General features: G+C 48.7%; 1 protein-coding gene across 11 annotated transcripts in view; it reads right to left on the bottom strand.

The window, feature by feature from the left end:
• Positions 1–19,568, bottom strand: part of FGFR2 (fibroblast growth factor receptor 2) — a 106,847-nt gene that overhangs the window by 81,918 nt on the left and 5,361 nt on the right. For 5 of the 11 annotated variants that reach the window (XM_068140394.1, XM_068140393.1, XM_068140385.1 and 2 more), the window contains 2 exons: positions 930–1,196; positions 136–210 (listed from right to left, as the gene is read on the bottom strand). The exons of 4 other annotated variants lie outside the window; for them this stretch is intronic. In XM_068140394.1, coding sequence (XP_067996495.1) covers positions 136–210; positions 930–1,196 — 342 coding nt within the window. The remainder of the gene's footprint in view (positions 1–135; positions 211–929; positions 1,197–19,568) is intronic. 2 more of the 11 variants (XM_068140387.1, XM_068140386.1) reach the window with 1 other exon arrangement.

Raw genomic sequence — 19,568 nt, forward strand, 5'->3', positions numbered from 1 at the left:
AGTGACAGAGGTGCCACTACTTGACAGCTCATGCAGCTAACAGTCAAGAGGCTCCGCAGGCAGAAGCGCGAGAGACAGGACGCAATCTCCCACGTGGATCTTGCAAGTGACTTCTGGCAGTCCACTGTTACTTACTCATCTGGTTGCTGTCATTCACAAAGTCCTCGGACCCATCATTGTCATCTTCATCATCCCCAGAAGAAAGGGCATCTGCACATGAAAAACAACCAAGTCTTTAAAGCAGCCTATTTTTGCAGGCCAAGGAGGTCTATCTCAGATTACCAACAGGCTTTGGGGTAGTTGTGATAGAAGCCACAGAAAAAGGAAATCCAGCCACAAAACCTCTGTTTCTCTTCTAAAACTCTTAACTCAAGCAGCTAATCAGCCTGAAATGCTTAAAGTTTCCAAAGGAAGCTTGCTAACTCCAAAACTCTCTTTCCACTTACAACTGTTATTTTTCTAAGCCATGCAATCAAGCAGAGCTGAGTATCCCCAGAATCATTTCCCTCTGAGCTTAAAGGATGTAGGACATCCCTTTACCTTTTTTGATGCACAGAGAGAAGAGAAAAAAGAAGGGGGGGGGGGGGGGGGGGAGGGGGAAGACAAAACCCCCAACCTACAACTTGTATTCATTCTGCTGGCTTTGTCATCATCACAGTGCCTCTGTATCATTGAATCCTGTCATAAAACAGAGAGCTATTCAGCAGCTGTTAATCACTACAGATCCCACAAAGCAAAAGGAGTGTACAGAGTGTGTTTCAGGGTCAGGACAAGGGGGGAAAATACCTGAAATAACTACAGGACTCAGCTGTGCCCCAGTGGGCTGCTGCACATCACATCATAATGTGCCTTTGTATCACATTTTACAGCTTCTACATGCAAGGGGGGGAAAAAAAACCACCCAACCCAAACCTCTTTAACTCACTCACCTGTAACATTTACAATGAAGTACAGAGTATCACTGTCTAGGCTCCTAACAGCAGTGCAAGCATAGAGGCCCGAATCTCTGGCTGTAGCATCCTTAATTTGCAAGTACTCCCCAATAATGACTGTCCTATTGTCGGGCCCCAAAGGGAGCCCATCCTTAGTCCAACTGATCATGACGGCGTCTTTCAACTGACAGCGCAACTCAAGCGGCTCTCCGGGGAGTGCTGAATACACATCGGGCTGAGAGATTTGGTATTTGGTTGGCGGCTCTGCGAAGGGGGAAGGAAAGGAGGAAGAAGAAGAAGAAAGAGAAGGGAAAGGAGAGAATTTCCAACACAAGTCAGTGAGGGCCCTTTTTGATCCACAGAAAGCAAGTTATGTTCAATAAGAAAACAAAAAGTGGCATCCAGATTAGCCCAGCAGTGGGTCTGGCAAAACCCAGCCACGGGCAGGGGCTGGGGTTCATTGTCAAGGAAAGCTCATTCCCTTCTGAGCAAGGTCAGACACGTGCTTCAGACCAAGTGCCATGCCAAGGCACAACTCTTCTCAATGGTCACAGCAAGGCAACTCTGGGGATTTGTGCCTTGTCCCAGGTGCCATGCCAAGGCACAACCCTTCTCACTGCTCACAGCCAGGCAGCTCCAAGGATATGTGCCTCATCTCAAGTGCCATGCCAAGGCACAACTCTTCTTGCTGGTCACAGCCAGGCAACTCCAAGGATATGTGCCTCATCTCAAGTGCCATGCCAAGGCACAACTCTTCTTGCTGGTCACAGCAAGTCAACTCTGAGGATCCATGCCTTGTCCCAGGTGCCATGCCAAGGCACAACTCTCCTTGCTGGTCACAGCAAGGCAAACCCAAGGACATGCCAGGGAGAGTTCAGTTTCCTATCTTAGCATCTGAGTTGGTGATTCAAACAAGCATTTATCTGTCCCCACCTGTTGGCAGTTGCTTTTTTAAAGATAAAAATTAAAGAAGACAAACTGAGAAGAGCTGTGTTGGAAGAAAAGGATGGCAAAAGATCCCTTCACAAGCTATGCTAACAAACATGAGTTCCTGGACACAGCATCTCTGATGGCCTTCATTTTTCTCCCTATACACCCTTCCCCAAAGCCCTACACTTGCCTCCCACACTGCCTGCTCTGCTCCCAGCAGCACTCACTTTTTCCTTTCAGTTGGCTTTTTGCTTTCCTTCTCACCTCACAGCCTCCCCCAAGCAGAATACAGCACCACCTTGGGAGCACAAGGAAAGCTTTCAAAGTCCCCAAGGACACAGAAGTTCAAAGCAAAAGAGCTCATCCATCCCTTTGGTGATCAAATAGCAAGAACAATGTCAAAACACAGTTTGGGAGGAAATAGATATCTATCTCCTTGGAAAACTGTATCTGCCTGTAATCACTACAGCCTCATCACCCCTTTCCAAGGCTGGCTCTCAGCAAGAGGAAGGCACTAGGGATCACCTCCACAGGGGCAGTGAGATCCCCCCACATCACACCTACGACACATTTATGCTGTACGCAGCATGGTGATTGCCTTTGCAACTGGTTTCTCCCCACAGCCACAGTATCCCTCTCCCACAAGACTCTTGGCCTCACCAGGGCCAGCATGAAGAGTAAACAAAGGGCAGCAGCATGAAGGCATCTTGTGTTTGCTCAGGAGGAGGGTCACACCACACAGCCAGCTGCTCCCCAGCACGCAGCCTTCCCCACACGGGCACCAACTGTGCACCTCTCCATAAAACACACCCCAGGGAAGGCTAAAGCAGGTGACTGGCTCCTCAGTTCCCACCCTTGTTTCTAAGAATACTGACACTCCTGTTCCTCGTCCTTGGGACACAGAGCTGTTGTTTCTTCCATCACACTTTCCACAGTGCAGTCTCAAGCAGGAGTTTGGAAATGCTGAAGCTCTGACAGTAGGCAAGGAACAGGGAGCTGGACTCGGTGTATGAGGAGAGGCTGAGGGAGCTGGGGGCGCTCAGCCTGGGAAGAGGACACTCAGGGGGGACCTTATCACTCCCTACAACTACCTAAAAGGAAGCTGTAGTCAGGTGGGGGTCAGGCTCTTCTCCCAGGCAACCTGTGACAGGACAAGAGGACATGGGATGAAGCTGTGCCAGGGGAGGGTTAGGTTGGATGTTAGGAAGAACTTCCTCATGGAAAGGCTGATGAGGCACTGGGATGTGCTGCCCAGGGAGGTGCTGGAGTCACCATCCCTGGAGGTGTCTAAGAAAAGCTGGGATGTGGCACCTGGTGGCAGGGTTTAGCTGATGCTGTGGTGTTAGGTCATAGGCTGGACTTGATGATCTCAGAGGTCTTTTCCAGCCTCAATAGTTCTGTGATCCCTATGGATCCTTTCCACCTCAAGACAGTCTGATTCTAGGAGTACCAGAAGGAGCCCCCACAGCAGGACACTCACGCACTCAAACACCAGGTTACACCAACCCACTCGAAAGCGGCGTGCCCAATCTCTCCAACTTATCCTGGAATCAGGCAGTTTCAGGGAGATCAGTGGAAGCTTGCCCAAAACAAAGGGAGAACAGATCCAGGGATGTGCCCCTGCATACCAAGCACAAGCTTCTCCTGCCTCCTTCCCCAGGGCAAAGATGTGCTATCAAAAGATAGATTTGACACATGCAGCACACTGAGATGGTGGCCAGGAGGCCATAAAACCCTTTAACCAAGGCCAGTTATGGAGACTGTAGATTCTCAGATTCAGACTTTATAACAAGGCCTATAAACTTCCTAGCATGCAGTGTTGCACCTCAAAGTCCAGGGCAAGCTGCACTACAGCTTTCTACTCCTCAGACACTAAGTCAGCCTTGCTGGTACATCCAGAGAGCTGCAAGGCCAGTGTTTCACTGAGCACTACACTGCTAGAAACCTCGTCTTCAGAAGGAGCCCCAGCTCCTTTCTACACCTATTTTGTATCAGTCATGAGTATATTTGAGTCTGCTTGAGATTGTTTTAGGTCAGACTCCACTGTCAAAGTAATATGCAGCTGAAGGCAGCTAATTTACTTGGAAGGTTTTAAGACTTCTTAGCAATGCTGTACCTGCAAAGAAAACTTCCTCCACAGAGTCTCCACTGTGCCAACCACGTATTGCAGTCTAAAAATGTCTTTGTTCAAACTGTTTCAAAGCTACCACGAAGATCAGAGAATCATAGAAGGCACTGGGCTGGAAGGGACCTCCAGAGGTCCATTCAACCCCCCCTGCGGTAAGCAGGGACCTCCCCAATTAAATCAGGTTGCTCACAGCCCCATCAAGCCTGATCTTGATGGTCTCCAGGGAGAGGACCTCCATCATGTCCCTCAGTAACCTGTTCCAGTACTCCACTACCTTCATAAAAAGCATCTTCCTAGTGTCCAAACTAAATCTACCCTGCTCTAGTCCAAAACCACTGCCCCTGGTTCTACTGCTGCAGGGCTTGGTAAGTAGTCCCTTGCCCAGCTTTCTTAAGGGCCCTCCTCAGATCCTGGAAGGCCACTATAAGGTCTCCCCAGAGCCTTCTCTCCCCCAGGCTCCACAACCCCAACCTTCTCAGCCTGTGCTCCTCTGAACCCTCCTTGAAGTGCATTAGAGGTTTCTGCTGAGGAGCCCCAGGAAACACAGCAGGACAGTCACAGAGGTTGCAGGGTCCTCCCAGCCATCCACAATTAGAGTCACAGAATTGTCAGGATTGGAAGGGACCTCAAGGCTCAGCCAGTCCCAACCCCCCTGCCATGGGCAGGGACACCTCACACTACAGCAGGTTGCTCACAGCCACCTCCAGCCTGGCTGCAAACACCTCCAGGCAGGAGGCTTCCACCACCTCCCTGCACAGTGCTTCACCACTCTCATGGGGAAGAACTTCTTCCTCACAGCCAATCTCAATCTACCCATTTCTGTTTGCTTTGTTTTCCATTCCCCCCAGTCCCATCACTCCCTGACACCCTCAGCTTTCTTGTAGCCCCCTTCAGATACTGGAAGGCCACAAGAAGGTCTCCTTGAAGCCTTCTCTTCCCCAGTCTGAACAGCCCCAACTCTCAGTCTGTCCTCAGAGGAGAGGTGCTCCAGCCCTCTGCTCATCTAACCCTTACAAGGAAAATAACCTTTCTGCCTCCCATCCCTGATTTAGTCTCTCTTGAAGCTACTATCCCCACATTCACAGCAAGTCTTCCAGCACAAATCCAAACTCCAGACAGCATTTCAAAAGTACTCTCCCCCCCCCCCCAGAAGAACATAGAAAGTCCTTTTCCAAGGCCAATTACCAGCACACTGAAGCAAAACAAGGTTCGAATCAGTATTAGCATTTGGTAAATATTATCCCACTCCATTTCTTGCTCTCCAGAGCATTGGGGAAGAGACAGCACAAAGCCCTGTCGTGAAATAATGAAGTCATGTTTGGAAACAGTGAGGTGCTTCAGGTAAGCCTTTGTGCTGCCAGACTTGAATGTAGCAGCACTTAAGACTGTCACTTTTTATAATGTTTGCCTATAAACTTTTTCCAGCCTGGGTTTGAAACAGTGCCCAAAAGCAAACAGGGAACAGGTGGGATTGCGAGCCCCGAGTCTGCCCCCACAGCTTCGCTGGGAACAACAATCAACCAGCTCAAACTCTTAACAAAATCACAGCAAACTCCCAGCAGCACACAACCAACTTGTGCTGGGAACTACACCCTCTTGCCAGGACACCACTCAGGAATCTGAGGGACAAATCCTGAACTCGTGGGCATGCTGTGCCACTAAATCCATGCTTCCCCCAGGGATTCTGTCCTTGCTCCCACATCTTTTGTGCTTGCCAGAGAAACCCAAGGGTGCTCAGCCCTCACTTGCACCCATCCTCTAGGAGTTCTTCCCAGAGATTGGCCATTGGAATGTGCTGCCCAGGGAGGTGGTGGAGTCACTATCCCTGGAGGTGTTTAGGAAGAGCCTGGATGAGGCACTTGGTGCCATGGTTTAGTTGATCAGATGGTGCTGGCTGATAGATTGGACTCAATGATCTCAGAGGTCATTTCCAACCTGGTTAATTCTATGCTGTTCTAGCATTGTTCAGCAGCATCCTCACAGATTTTCCCTTAGTGAGACTGGCTGGATGGGAGGTGGAGGAGATAGCCCTTTAGAGCTTGCAGCACCAAGCCAGGCTTGATGAGGTGGAATTCCCTTTCATGCTTCTCCAGCCCTCCCCCTCAGGTGTTCAAGAAAGGCTTGGATGTGGCACTTGGAACCATGGTTTAGCTGTCAGAAGGTGTTAGGTATTAGGTGATAGGTTGGACTTGATGATCTCTGAGGTCTTTTCCAACCTCACTGATTCTATGACTCTCTGATGCTCTGCTCTGAAACCGTAGGCTTCCCCACATGCCTGGAAATCAGCGCTCAGCTGTGCAAGCTCTGCCTGGGAAGGCAGCACAGGATTCCTTCCTTTCTGAGCAAGCTCTCCTGCAAATCCTGTAATTGTGGCATCAGTGGCTCGAGCAGGGCTGCATTACCCGATGTGAACACCACCTGCCTGTCAGCCCTCCCCACACAAAGCACTGGAGACGCTGCAAAGCTGCTGCTGGTGTTCTGCAGCACTGGGGAGGCCACGCTGCTCCTGCTATTGTCCCCCCTCAGCTACATCCTTGTTTGTAACAGTGCTGCACGCCACCTAGTTAAACTTGAAAAGGTGGAGCTGTGGAACAATAGCAGCCTGGAAAACCGAGCTGCTCTTAAACAAACAGCAGTGAACTTTTTCTTTGCCGACCCAGAGAGTCTCTCAGCCTGGTTTGTGCCACCCAGCCATCAAATAGTGTTTGCATTAAAATCAGGACTACAATAGAGGGCTGGGGGCACTCTGACTGTGCTAATTTCAGACCATTATGTGATACAGGATTATATTCCAAGCCATGCTTCCATGCAAGATTTGGAGTCAAAAGAGGAGATTTACACGTCCTAAGGTTTTAAATTATTACTATTATTATTTGCCTCCATTTATTAAAGTGGTAACAAAGAGCTGCTTATCTTGGGGCTCAAGGCAGTTAGTTACTTAGTTACAGAGCCAAATAATTAAACAATCGGCTAATAGCTAACCCCAGCAAAGATTCTCACACAACTCTCCACAACACAAAAGCCTGGGATCCCATCAAGCCACTTTCTCCTCAAAAGGCTTTAGTAAATAACTAAACCCTCACCACAGCATGCCCAGAAGGGTCAACAGACCTGACCTGTCAGGAATCCAAGAGGCTCATTGCAAAACTGAATGTCCCCACAGGGAACACCAGGCTGCCAACCACCGGCACTCCTCTGGCTTCCTCCCACCCCTTCTCCTCTTCTTCCTGTCATTGAGGACGATCCAGCAAGGCTCTGCTGGACAGGCAATACGGAATGGGGACGCCAAGCTATGCCTGCAGCAGAACAGCCATGAGCCCCACCACTTTGCAAGTCAAAGCCAGGCCTTCATCCTCCCTCCAGGATGCTTGCTCTGCAGGGTCAGGAAGCCTAAGTATCATCAGGCAGGTTTGTAATCTTCCCTCCCACCGCCCAGGTACAAGCTGATGAGCTGCTCCCCCAGCTGAAGCTGGCAGGCTAACATTGAGAGTGGCCTCCTGATGATGGATGATAGACTCAGCCTGCAACAGCCAGCCACTAGTGCAAACATGCAAAAAGCCAGTCCTGGCCCCACTGACTACCTCCCATGAGCTGGCAGCAAACCCAAGCCACAAAGGGGACAGAATGGCATTTGCAATTCACCCATCAGCTCCTCCAAAGTCACTGGGGTCACACAGAATCACCAGGGTTGGAAGAGACCTCAAAGATCATCAAGTCCAACCTGTCACCACAGACCTCTTACCATGGCACCAAGTGCCACATCCAATCCCCTCTTGAACACCTCCAGGGATGGGGACTCCACCACCTCCCTGGGCAGCACATTCCAATGGCTAACAACTCTCTCTGGGAAGAGCTTTCTCTTCACCTCCAGCCTAAACCTCCCCTGGCACAGCTTGACACTATGTCCTCTTGTTCTGGTGCTGCTTGCCTGGGAGGAGAGACCAACCCCCACCTGGCTCCAACCTCCCTGCAGGGAGTTGTAGAGAGCAATAAGGTCTCCCCTGAGCCTCCTCTTCTGCAGGCTGAGCAACCCCAGCTCCCTCAGCCTCTCCTCACAGGGCTGTGCTCCAGACCCCTCCCCAGCTTTGCTGCCCTTCTCCTGCAGTCTGATTTGTGCTGCATTTCCATCAGCTGGCTGCCAGCTCTGCCTCCACCAACATGGGAGCCTCTCTGACAAACCTTTTCCAAATGACTGGAGTTCCCTCTATAGTTTTAAAACACTAAAAGAGTGAAGTAAACCAAAACCCACTGGCACTAACAATACTCTGAAGAGCAGGAGCTATTTCCCTCCTCTCTGATGTATAATATTAATTGTTCAAAACTGATGAAAAAGCTCTTGCCTTGCAGAAAACCTTTGTCAAACACAAAGCATCAAAGAGAGATCCATACAAGTTACAAGCATAGGTAACAGGTCACAGGATGCTAGGGGTTGGAAGGGACCTCTGGAGATCACCCAGTCCAACCGCCCCTGCCAGAGCAGGGCCATAGAATCCAGCACAGGTCACACAGGAACACATCCAGATGGGGATGAAAAGTCTCCAGAGAAAGAGACTCCACAACCTCTCTGGGCAGCCTGCTCCAGGGCTCTGTGACCCTTACAGAGAAGAAGTTCCTCCTCATGTTGAGGTGGAACCTTCTGTGCTGGAGTTTCCATCCATTTCCCCTTGTCCTATCACACAGGGTGCAAGTGAACAGAGGCTGTCCCCTCTCTCTTGACCCCCAGCCCTCAGATATTGATAGACGTTGATTAAATCCCCTCTCAGTCTTCTCTTTTCCAGGCTAAAAAGTCCCAGGGCTCTCAGCCTCTCCTCACAGGGCAGTGCTCCAGTCCCTTCATCAGATTCTAAGTCTCAACTTACTCCTTTAGAATAAGCTCCCAGGGTGCTTTATTGGAAAGCAATGCTCTCCACCAAGTGTTAAGCTCCAGGCACTCCAAAATAAATTGAGATTTGGGCCTTTTTTCCCCCTCCTGGCATCTTTTTTTAACAACTCTCCTGATTCAATAAGGACCCTACTCACCTGAGGAGTAAAATCTGTAACTACATTTTAAAGGCATAGCCTGAAACCACCACAACAAGAAATAGAGCCACAGAATTATTATGGCTCTGAGATCATCAAGTCCAGCCTCTGACCTGACAACAAACAAACCAAAAACCAACAAACAAACACACACACACAATCCAGGAGGAATCCTTTAGCCCTGGGAGTGAACATCTGCAAAACAAAGTAAGTGGTGGCACATAACAGATGGAGGCACAGAGCTTCCAGCCACACTGACAGCGCCATAGCACGGAGCTCCAGCATCACGTCAAGTCCTATTGAGCTGACTATATACTAAGATCATAAAATGGAGAGAGAATCTCCTCCAGCTGAAATACTTGCCAAGGTCATCATGGACAAGGGAAAATATTACAGTGCCCTAACTTGTTTTCCTAAGCTTTGAAGACTGAGAAAAATAAATAATTCTGAGCGAGCAGCAGAAAGGTTTCACTGCTCGCAGCACCTCCTGGCCAGGAAAAGCAGCTGCGTGGATGCAGCTAAAAGTTACCCCACACGACCACCTCTGCCTACCTCAGCTGGTAGAGCATGGGGCTCTTGATCCCAGGGCTGTGGATTCCAGCCCCACCTTGGGCACCCATTCATAGAATGTGGTGGGCTGGAATTACTCCCCAAAATAAAACTGCCAGGCTGGCTCAGGTGGAAGGCAAATGCAGCTCTACCTACAAGCACACTAAAATCTAGAAACATGGAATGCAAGGAATATGCACACAATACACAACTATTTATAAGCAACACAAGAACACCCACCCTCACCCCCCCAGGGCTGCTAATAGCTTCCCCTTCTCCACTCCCTTCCCCCTGTACATGGCAAAAGAGAGAGAAGAGCAGAGAGTAGCTTGATAGTACTTAGGCACAACACAGAATCGCAGCCAGCTAGCATCTGCTAGAGCTGAGAAGCTGAAAAGAGAAGGAGTTAGTTCACACAACTAACTGTGTTAGTTATCAGACCAAGGGGATTACTTGTCATTATTTCCCCTTATCCCTCCAGTGGTAATTTATTTACATTCCACCACTTTTCTACTCAACCTGTGGCAATTTTTCCTAGGCATCAGCCTAAAACTGCCACACTCCTTGGCAGAGAAGCAATTATGGAACTGCAGCACCTCAAAGTAACCATCCTCAAGCATCATTTAGCTCTGGCTATAGACAAGAGCTTCTTCACACTCAGCAGCAAGGAGCAGTAGGGGCAAACAGGCTCCACATTGGCTGATGTGGGGTGAGGCACAGGAACTCTTTCAGCAAGGCTTTGATGGCTGCAAAGCAATTGGGCTGATGTGTCTCATCCTGTGGCTAGAGAGAAAGGACTCCTCCTCAAAAAGAAAAAGGTATCTATCCAGCCTTCCTGCAAAGAGTGAAGGTTCCTACAGCTTGTAGCCTGCTTGCTCCTCCCTGTCCTTAGCGTTGCAGTTGTTGAGTTACGGCTGCACAACCATGCCACGGACGTCAAAAGCGCCAGGTATCACATGCCCATGGGCTTGGCCCTGTGCTCTGTGCCTTTGGAAGCCAAGCCAAGGAAGACTTCCAGCATGCCAAGTTCAGAGTAAACAGCTGAGAGAGCAGCAAGGCCCCCTCCTGCTGCTGGGAACTGCCCTGCAAATTCTTCCTGTTTGTCCCCATTCGCCACGGTCTGTTCCGAAGGCTTCGTTATGCAACAATGGGAGCCTAGCATTCACCTCCAGATACAGAGCAGAACAAGAGCCAGCAAAGCATCAGCCTGGCTACTGCACGAAGAGGTGGTAATCAGGGATGCAGCAAGCACTCCTAACCTGCAGCAGACCCCTGAAGTTCTTGTGCTGTCTTTCATAATGTAATCAGTGTGATGAAACCACAGGCTCCCTTCAGCATGTGAGCCTTTGGTTCCAGGCAACAAGTCTTGGCCATTTCTGTTGAAGCCACAAGCTCCATCAGCTGCCTAAAGTGACAGAAGGACAGTCTCTGTGGAAGGTGGATTGGGGAGCACAATAGAAGCTTAAGACACATGTAACACAATCTCAAAAATAATTAACTACTCTTTAAACTCATTACAGGAAAGTCTTCTCGTGTAATCTATTACACAATGCAAAGGGGAAATGTATCACTGTTTGCCAGGACCTCAAATGAAAAGCTGAGGGGGGAAAAAAGAAGAAGAAAATTAACCTTCTCTCAAAAAAAAAAGGAAAAAAAGACAGAAAAAAAGCAGGCTCCAAGGCTAGGATCACTCTGCCATTGTTCCTGCTTCCACTAAAAGCAGCACAGCAAACCTCCCTGACCGTACGAGGCACAGAACCAGGCGGCAGAGCAATTCAACCAACTCCCATTGTCCAACTTAGCATTAGAGCCTGCTTGGGAAAGGCTCCACCTAAGACACACAGCCCTGGGAAAAGCTGTGAGCATGTATATTTAGTTGCAAAGGGTTTTTTCCTTGGGTTGGCTATTTTCTTGCATCCTTTCCAATCTGTAGCTTTTTTTTTTTCCTTCCCCCCCCCCCCAGTTGATTATTTGCATTTTGAGAGTGATATAAAAACATAACAGAGCACAGCATAAACCCAAACACAACCTTTTGCTTCCAGCTTTGCCAAAGGCCAGGCTCGGGGCTGTTACTCCTCAACAGGCAAGAGAAATAAATTGCAAGTGGGAGGTTAAAAATTGCACAACTCCATGCTGAAGTGTTAGTTCTGGATGCAGAGAACATCTCTTCAGATTCCCTCTAAGCAAGTCAGCAGTTGTTGCTTTTGTACAGGGTCCCATTTTGACTTGACTACACAAATCCTCTTAATTTTAGCAGCTCGTCTGGAAGTCTCATCTTGCCTGGTCCCCTGAAATTCATCTTCCTAAAGTGGGATGTGAAAAACGTCACTGGAAACAAGATCCCCAAAACATCCTCTCGGCGCTTTTGAAAGCCCTATCCACGATGCTCAAAAGCCAAAGGCTTGAAAGCTTCAAGGCATACCAGGCTCCGCTTTAACCCACAGCAGGGCTCAGCCCAACGACATCACAGCTCATTTAATTCCAGCTCCGTCGACAGAACAGTCCCCAGTGGTACCTGAGAACAAGGAAGGAGCAGCAGAACAAGCTCTGAAGTTAGAAGCTGGGCTAGCTAGCTGCGCTTCCAGGTGGCCCACAAGCATTTACATGACAAAGGTTACTTTTAACATGCAGACACCTCTGCCGCCCCTTACAGCAGCAGCGTGGCTCCTGGGCACTCTGCTCTACTAATGGAAGATGAACTGTGTGGAGAAGGACTTCAGTGAGCAGTGGTGTGCTGCAGGTTTTACAGAGAGCCCCCAGGTCAATCTTGCATGCCTGCCATAGCCGTGCTTCCCTGGAGAGCAAACCAGATCACATCAACTTGAGCGCTTCCACGCTGCGACATCTGAACGGGATTACTTTCCGTGATTAAACTCTCTTTAACAAACCCAAGCTCGAAGAGCTGCTCAAAACTGAAGCTGAGGTTTCAAAATGATTTTGAAGAACTCTTGGGTGGCACTCAGAATTACAAACCCTGCTGCTTTCCTTGAAACAAATTAAACATTGCAACACCACAGAGACACTTTACAAACTTGCAAAGCAAGTCTCACTAGAGCACACTGCCCAGCAGCTGGTCCTGCCAGCAGCTCACCTGCACACCCTTGCAGGCCACCCTAAAGCAAGAGGAACGTGAACCCTACCTAGTTTTCTTACACCACAACTTTTTAATTACCTTTAAAGACCGAGTTGCAGCAGGGAGCTCTGAGCAAGCTCTGCTCCATCCAACCACAACCTCGCCTCCTACACACCCGTCCTGGTCAGTGCAGGCTGCCAAGGCATGCCCAGCCACAGCACCCAACCCCAGGCCTCACTCAGAAACACCCACAAGCTGCCTGGGAGAAAGCCTGGGGTGATAACTACCACGGCACAGAACTCCTTTCAAAATAGAAACTCATGAAAAGCCAGGAAGGAAAATAAAAGACCCAAATACATAACACAGCCGAAAGAGCGTTCTCTCCTCCCCAGCCTGCTTCTCATCCTTCTTTTTCTCCCTTCCAGCACACTGCCCTTCCCAGTGAAGCCTCACAAAAGCCAGCTCTTTCCTCGGTACAAAGGAATTTCCCCCCTCCTCTCCGTTCTTGTGGCTTTGCTACCGTAAGGCGCTTCTGGCCATCGGTGAACGTCCCAAACTGATGAGCCCGTTCTTTCACGAGGAGGAGAAGCAATAATTACACACAACTTGCAACGGCATGTGAGGAAGGGAAGGAAAAGTAGGTCAGATCTCACAGCTCCTCAGCCTCGCTGAGGTTCACCAAATGCTTTCACTTACAGGCATTTCAAAGAAATACAATGCAAATAACCCTGGCGTGGCGAGAGAGGGAAGCCGCGCCGAGGAGCGCGCCTCAGCGCTTAGCTTGCTCTTCTGTCCCTCTCTCTGACTGCGTGGTGACAGGCAGCACAAGGACCTGAACCAGCAGAAAGCAAAGCCCGTGAGACATCTCTCTGTACCAGAGATGCTGACTCCTCTGACACTCAGGAGCAGGTCCAGGAAAACTAAACCTCTACAAAAAGAGGTTCTTTAAAAAAAAAGCCAACAATGAACCAGCACTGAGACAATGAAGAGATGGGGAAGGATAACCTGGAGATGTGCACAGCTGGTCCATGCAAATATCCACCCCTTTTACAGACTCTCTCATTTTCAGCTGTCCTGGTGGAGGGGCACAATCCCCCAGCACTGAAACGCCAACAGGGCTTTGCTGACTGGACTCCAAAGGGCCCAACTCGCCGCACAGCTCCCAGCGCAGGTTTGGCAATTCCAACAGGAGCTGCTGGCTGCTGCTGCACTCTTGCAAATCTGGTCTTCATTTAAGAGTTGCCTGTACTGAAAGTTGCTCCAACTTCTCTTTCAATCAGTTTGAAATTCACTTCAGTTCCTGGTACTACAAGATGGCATCTTTCCTTCTGGGGGCCGCCCCATGCCAAATCCCGCCCCTAAAAGCAGCCTATAAACTGAACCTAAATCCAAAGAGAGGTTTGAATTTCACATCGGGTCCCAAATTACTGTAAGGATATTTTTCACCCTGGCAGGCTCCACACCAAATGAAGTATTGCCCAGTTCTCCACAGTCACTGCAAACACAAACCAGTGCATCCTGACCACGACTGCAGAAGAAGCTCCCACTTGGGCAGCTCAGCCCATGAGCAAAGATCCAAGCTCGTGGTCACGCTGGTGCAGAACTCCAGGTTTCAGGTATGTCATGGGTTCCTCCTGCCTTTTCAGCATGAATTCTGCACTTGTTTAACTACCCTGGAATTCATTTTCTCTCCTAGTTAAACCAGGTGCACTGTTAATGAACAGACAAGACGCAACTTGCCTGCAGCGGGTGATGGTTCTCTCAAAAACGCAGGTTTAGATTGCTGAGGAGCTCTGCTTCAAGGACAGCCTGCTTTCCCTGGAAACCTTCCACCTCGAGGACTCACAAAATGCTTAATGCTTGAAAAGCTGACCCTCCTAGTAAAGAATTTTTCCCTGTTAACGACAGCAAAAGGGGTAGTGAAGTGTTTTTCTTGCTTTCTCACCTGTTCCTGAACTAAACGCTCATCCCAAGCTAACGCTGAGGCTTCAAAGGTGTTTGTTTAAAGCCAAGTGATCGTGTCTGCTGAAGCTGGACCCAGCAAAATGCTCATTAAGAGCTCTGCTATGGTGGTTGTTATTAAAGCATCACAACAGGCCACTGCCTCCTGCATACACAACCTTGTGCAACTTCAGCTGACAGCAATTTCATTCTCAACTCTGCTTTCAAAGTAAAAACGGGGTGGGGAGGGGGAAGTTACCATAGCCTGAATTTTTTGTGCCAGTTCTCTGCCAAGGGAGAGAGCTATTTGAAAATTAGAAAGCTATCCATCCACTGTAGTTAGTTGTCACTGGTTTGGGGGTTTATCTACATGAGTGGCTTTAAAAACAAACAGACACACGCACACAAAGGTATCATTCAAGGCAGCACCTCTGAAAATCTGCCTCCAAAGGAAGGAAAAAGAAAAAGATCTCACTGAAGGGATCAAATCTCTGGAAGCTAATGGTTTTCCCTCCCCTCTAAAAGGCTGCAATTTTATGGCAGATGAGACTGAAACGTGCAATTATTTGTGCACATTTCAAACTGGTTGCCTCGCTGACTCCCAGCATCTCGTCAACACTGACTGTAAATAACAACCCTCCCCATGCCCAATTAGTTTGTCAGCCTAAGACTATGCCCCTGCTAAAGGGCTGCTGCGGATTCTGAAGGCAGGATGGACACATTAAGACTGATTTAATCTGGCTGCTTGTACAATTCCCCAGAATCTCGGCTAGCTGTTCCCGTACCGGGCCAAACAACTTACTGAACCAGATCCCTGAAAGGGCATCCAGCCCTCACCCGGAGCTGTGGGGATGTCACATTCCTCCGTAATGGCCTGTGATAATTGCCCTTCCTGGAGAAGAAACAAAGCCCTCCAATTTAACTAATCGGTTTGAATTATTAATCAGAACTTGGAGATATTAAAAGCCACTGTTCTTGTTACACAACAATAAATACTGTAACAAGGGAACCCTGGGTGACCTTTTAGCATCGTTTTTCCTGGTGCCGCTTCTCCGTCTGCCTGGGGAAGATGACCACTGTGTGGGGTCCCACCAGCCCTGCCGCCTCGCTGCCGGGTGGCACCAGCATGGGAAGGACCCAAGGCAGCACTCCAGGATAAGGAGCAGGCTGCTGCTGCTCCCTCTGTGGGACAGGGCCACGCCATCAGCATGCCCCCCTCCACACACTGCAGCCCTGAGAAGCACCTCAGAACACTGTATCCAGGCCGGTTGCATCAGATATCAAGGGATGTGCAAGTGGACTGTGCTAACCACTGCGACCACAGGTGACATTAAGTACTGCCAGCACTCCTACACAAACTGACCTCTATTGCTCACACTCTGCAACCATTTTCACAGTATCACTAAGGTTGGAAGAGACCTCAAAGATCACCAAGTCCAACCTGTCACCACAGACCTCAGGACTAGATCATGGCACCAAATGCCACATCCAATCCCCTCTTGAACACCTCCAGGGATGAGGACTCCACCACCTCCCTGGGCAGCACATTCCAATGACTAACGACTCTCTCGGTGAAGAACTTTCTCCTCACCTCGAGCCTAAGCCTCCCCTGGTGCAGCTTGAGACTGTGTCCTCTTGTTCTGGTGCTGGTTGCCTGGGAGAAGAGACCAACCCCTTCCTGGCTACAACCACCCTTCAGGTAGTTGTAGACAGCAATAAGGTCACCCCTGAGCCTCCTCTTTTCCAGGCTGAGCAATCCCAGCTCCCTCAGCCTCTCCTCATAGGGCTTGTTTTACCACAAGGAAGGCACTGCCCTGGGTACTGCACCGAAAGGGTTGATACTTGTGTGTTGGTTAGTGCCAGAAAACAGCTGTGCCCCACTTCAAGCCCAAGTGACACCTCCACCACAAGCATACATCACTCACTAAAGGTCTCTCTCTTCTTCACTGCTGCTTCCAGGAACCTCCCAAACGCACATTTGAGGCCGTTTGGCACTATTGTGTTTTTCACAGGACACAGAATTAGTCTCTCCCTTGTGGAAAGCCTAAAAATAGCTCTTTGAAATTTGGAAAGCTTCAAATTAGTCCTCTGAAACTTGCCCTAAATTAAAAGACCTGAAGCACTTTGTCAACGCACCAGGCGAGGGGGTGCTCCAAGGACAGCGTCAAGGCATCACACGTGGGGAAGAGCCTAAATTAGCTACCCAGCAGAACGACAACACACAGCCTGGGCAAGGGAAGGTCAAGGGAGAGCTTGGTATTTATCAAATATATGTCTAAACTAATTATGCAGTTCACAAAGTAACCCCTTCAGCCTATGTGTGCGGTCAGAGCCCTTTGGAAACGTTGGCTATCATCAAAGGCCTTCCCAGCCTGGGTACACAGAAAGAGAATGGCTCCTTTGTACACACTGGGGGAGACTTGTTTCTAAATATTTGAAAGCAGAAAGTCTTTACACTGCCTAGGGTGAAAACAACACAGATGTAAACACTTGATGCAGGACATAATTCAACAGCTGACAGTCCCCAAACCAACTCCTACAGGTCCTGCTTCTGCTCACACTACTCAGCCGCCTCTGATTTTACCGTCACTGCTCCAGGTAACAACCACAGCCAGGATCCAGCCCTTAGCGAGCACCCATGCTGTCAATATTGACATTATCATTTACAATGGCTCAAGATACCATCTTCAGTGTAAATACTTGCACATGTACCACGGTCACAGAGAAGATTCAGAGCTCAGCCAGTGCTGTGCTTTATAAAAGCACACAGGAGAAGCTTGGACTGACTGCAGGTGCTCAGAAGCAGCTTGTCAACATCTTGCACATCTCCATGCAGTTGATTAGCCTATTAGATAAATACTGCTGGTACTGAAGGACACTTAACCAGAGGCTCTGAAGGAAAACAGTTCCAAATGTGCCTGCAGCCACATTGAGCTAAGAGACAGCAGTACACTCTCTTACAGTCAAAAGAACCAAGAGCCACAGCCATCATTCCTGTTGCCACTGCACACAGCTTTTTGAGTATTCTGAGTCACTAAGACAACAAAGAGTAACAATAAAAGCACCTAAACAAAACCAAGGACAAACTTTAGGGCATTTCCATGAAGGAAGCTAAGGAACAGATCAACCTGTGTCACCAAAGGTCATGGCCCCGAGGACCTTCTCAGCCGGTATGAAATGTCATAGCTCTAATGACTGCACAGTCAGCAGCCCTGCTGAAGATCTGCCTTAGGAGAGCACCTGACCCCCAGAGTAGCTGTGGCCAAAATCTTTGGCATTTACTATTTATTTATTTAAGAGAGAGAGTCAGCTTTGTCTTTGAAGAGATTTCTTGAAGGGTTTTCTTGTTTTGTTTTCAGCTTGGAGAGAGAGCTTGTGGGTGGCAGTGATGGAACCCAGAGAAGGTGTGTTTTTTTTAAGGGGTTTAATGAAGTACATAAAGGAGGTTTTATTTCCCAAATCTCAGATATAAATCCCACCCAACTCCCTGTATTCTGCAGCATAAAAGCTCTTATTATACCATTAACTTAGAAGTGGTTTGCCTTTTCTTTTTTCCCCCTCCTGGTTTCTGGTAATGATTCGGGTTCTCACGTCAAAAATTGTTTCATGTCAGTCCTATTCCTGCCCAGGGAAGAAGTTTTAAATCCTTTTTAACAATTTACTCTTTGATAAAGCCCAGATTCTACCCCCTGGATATTCACTGTGGAAGAAACATATTTTTAAACCCTGCCTTTTAAAAATAATAAAAGCTCTTCTCTCCCTGAGAAAGCTCCAAAAATTATCAGGTATCACTCAAAACTACATTGCTCTGCTCCCTACAAAACACTCCACCCATCATTCAACCACGTTCTGAGTTAACCCTAAAAAGGAGGGGACCTCATTACACACAGCTCATCTCAAACTGGAATTATTCACGACTCCAAGCCAAAAAGGCACCACCAGATGTGCAATTAACAGATCACAGAGGAAGTGGTGATGAGGGTCACGAGCTTCAGTTTTGGTGGGTTTGGTTTTTAATTCCCTGGGTACCTTCACAAGAAGGAGCAAACCCTGAGATCTTGCCTCTCCACCACCTCTGTGACTGACAGATGACAATATTGCTAAACCTTGTCAATCTTTCTCAGGAGCGCTTGCTAGGGAGGAGGGCTCGTCATCTCTGCGAGTTCATCATCCCTGCATAGCTCATCCCCTGCCACCTACAAAAATGTACTTGGAATAGATTCTAAAGGATGTGTCAGGTCTATTTTTAGAGGCAGAGAGTAGAAACAGTAAGTTGTGCATGAAAAGGTACTAAATAAAAACAAAGCTGTGCCTGTGGACATGAGCAACACGTGGGCAACACACAAAGAGCAAATTCTCTCCAGCAAGCTCGCAGGATCTATTGGTTTGACAGCTGAGATATTAGAAGTGTAATCACTCCTCCAAAGGACAGACAAAACTTGACAAAAGAAACCTGCTTTCCCCCCTGAGGTGCTCCCCAAGAGCAGGAAAGATCTTACACAATACAGCAAAATCATTCTTAAACACAACCAGCTCACAAGGAAGAAAGGCAGCCCCTCCTTAGCTCTTCTGAGAGGAAAGCCACTTCCAAAGGGCTATACCTAGAAGAAGATACCAACAGGTGCAGGCTCTAAATAGGAGATTCCAATCAAAACAGCTGTCCCAGTGTAAAGGTCTCATTAGCCTTTGCTTTCACAGTAACAACCTGCAGCCCTTGCTATTCACTACTCCACATTTACACTGACAGAACTTGCCATCCAGACACCGTAGCACTTGTTCTTGGGTATTAACAGCAATAGGGACATTTGTTCTGGGCACAAACAACAACAAAGCTGCAGCACCTTTTCTGCAGAGTGCCTGGCAAAACTAAACATTCAGTCCACACGTCTGAAAGGAACTGGGACTTCGTTCTGAGCTTCTCAGGTTAAGGCCATCACAAAGACATGCAGCTGGACAGCCCTCTCACTCCTTGAGGCAGCAACACAGGTCACACATG

The sequence above is a fragment of the Melanerpes formicivorus genome, unplaced genomic scaffold (assembly GCF_026170545.1).
Source record: "Melanerpes formicivorus ecotype bairdi unplaced genomic scaffold, bMelFor1.0.p_v2 SCAF_6, whole genome shotgun sequence".
NCBI lineage: Eukaryota > Metazoa > Chordata > Aves > Piciformes > Picidae > Melanerpes > Melanerpes formicivorus.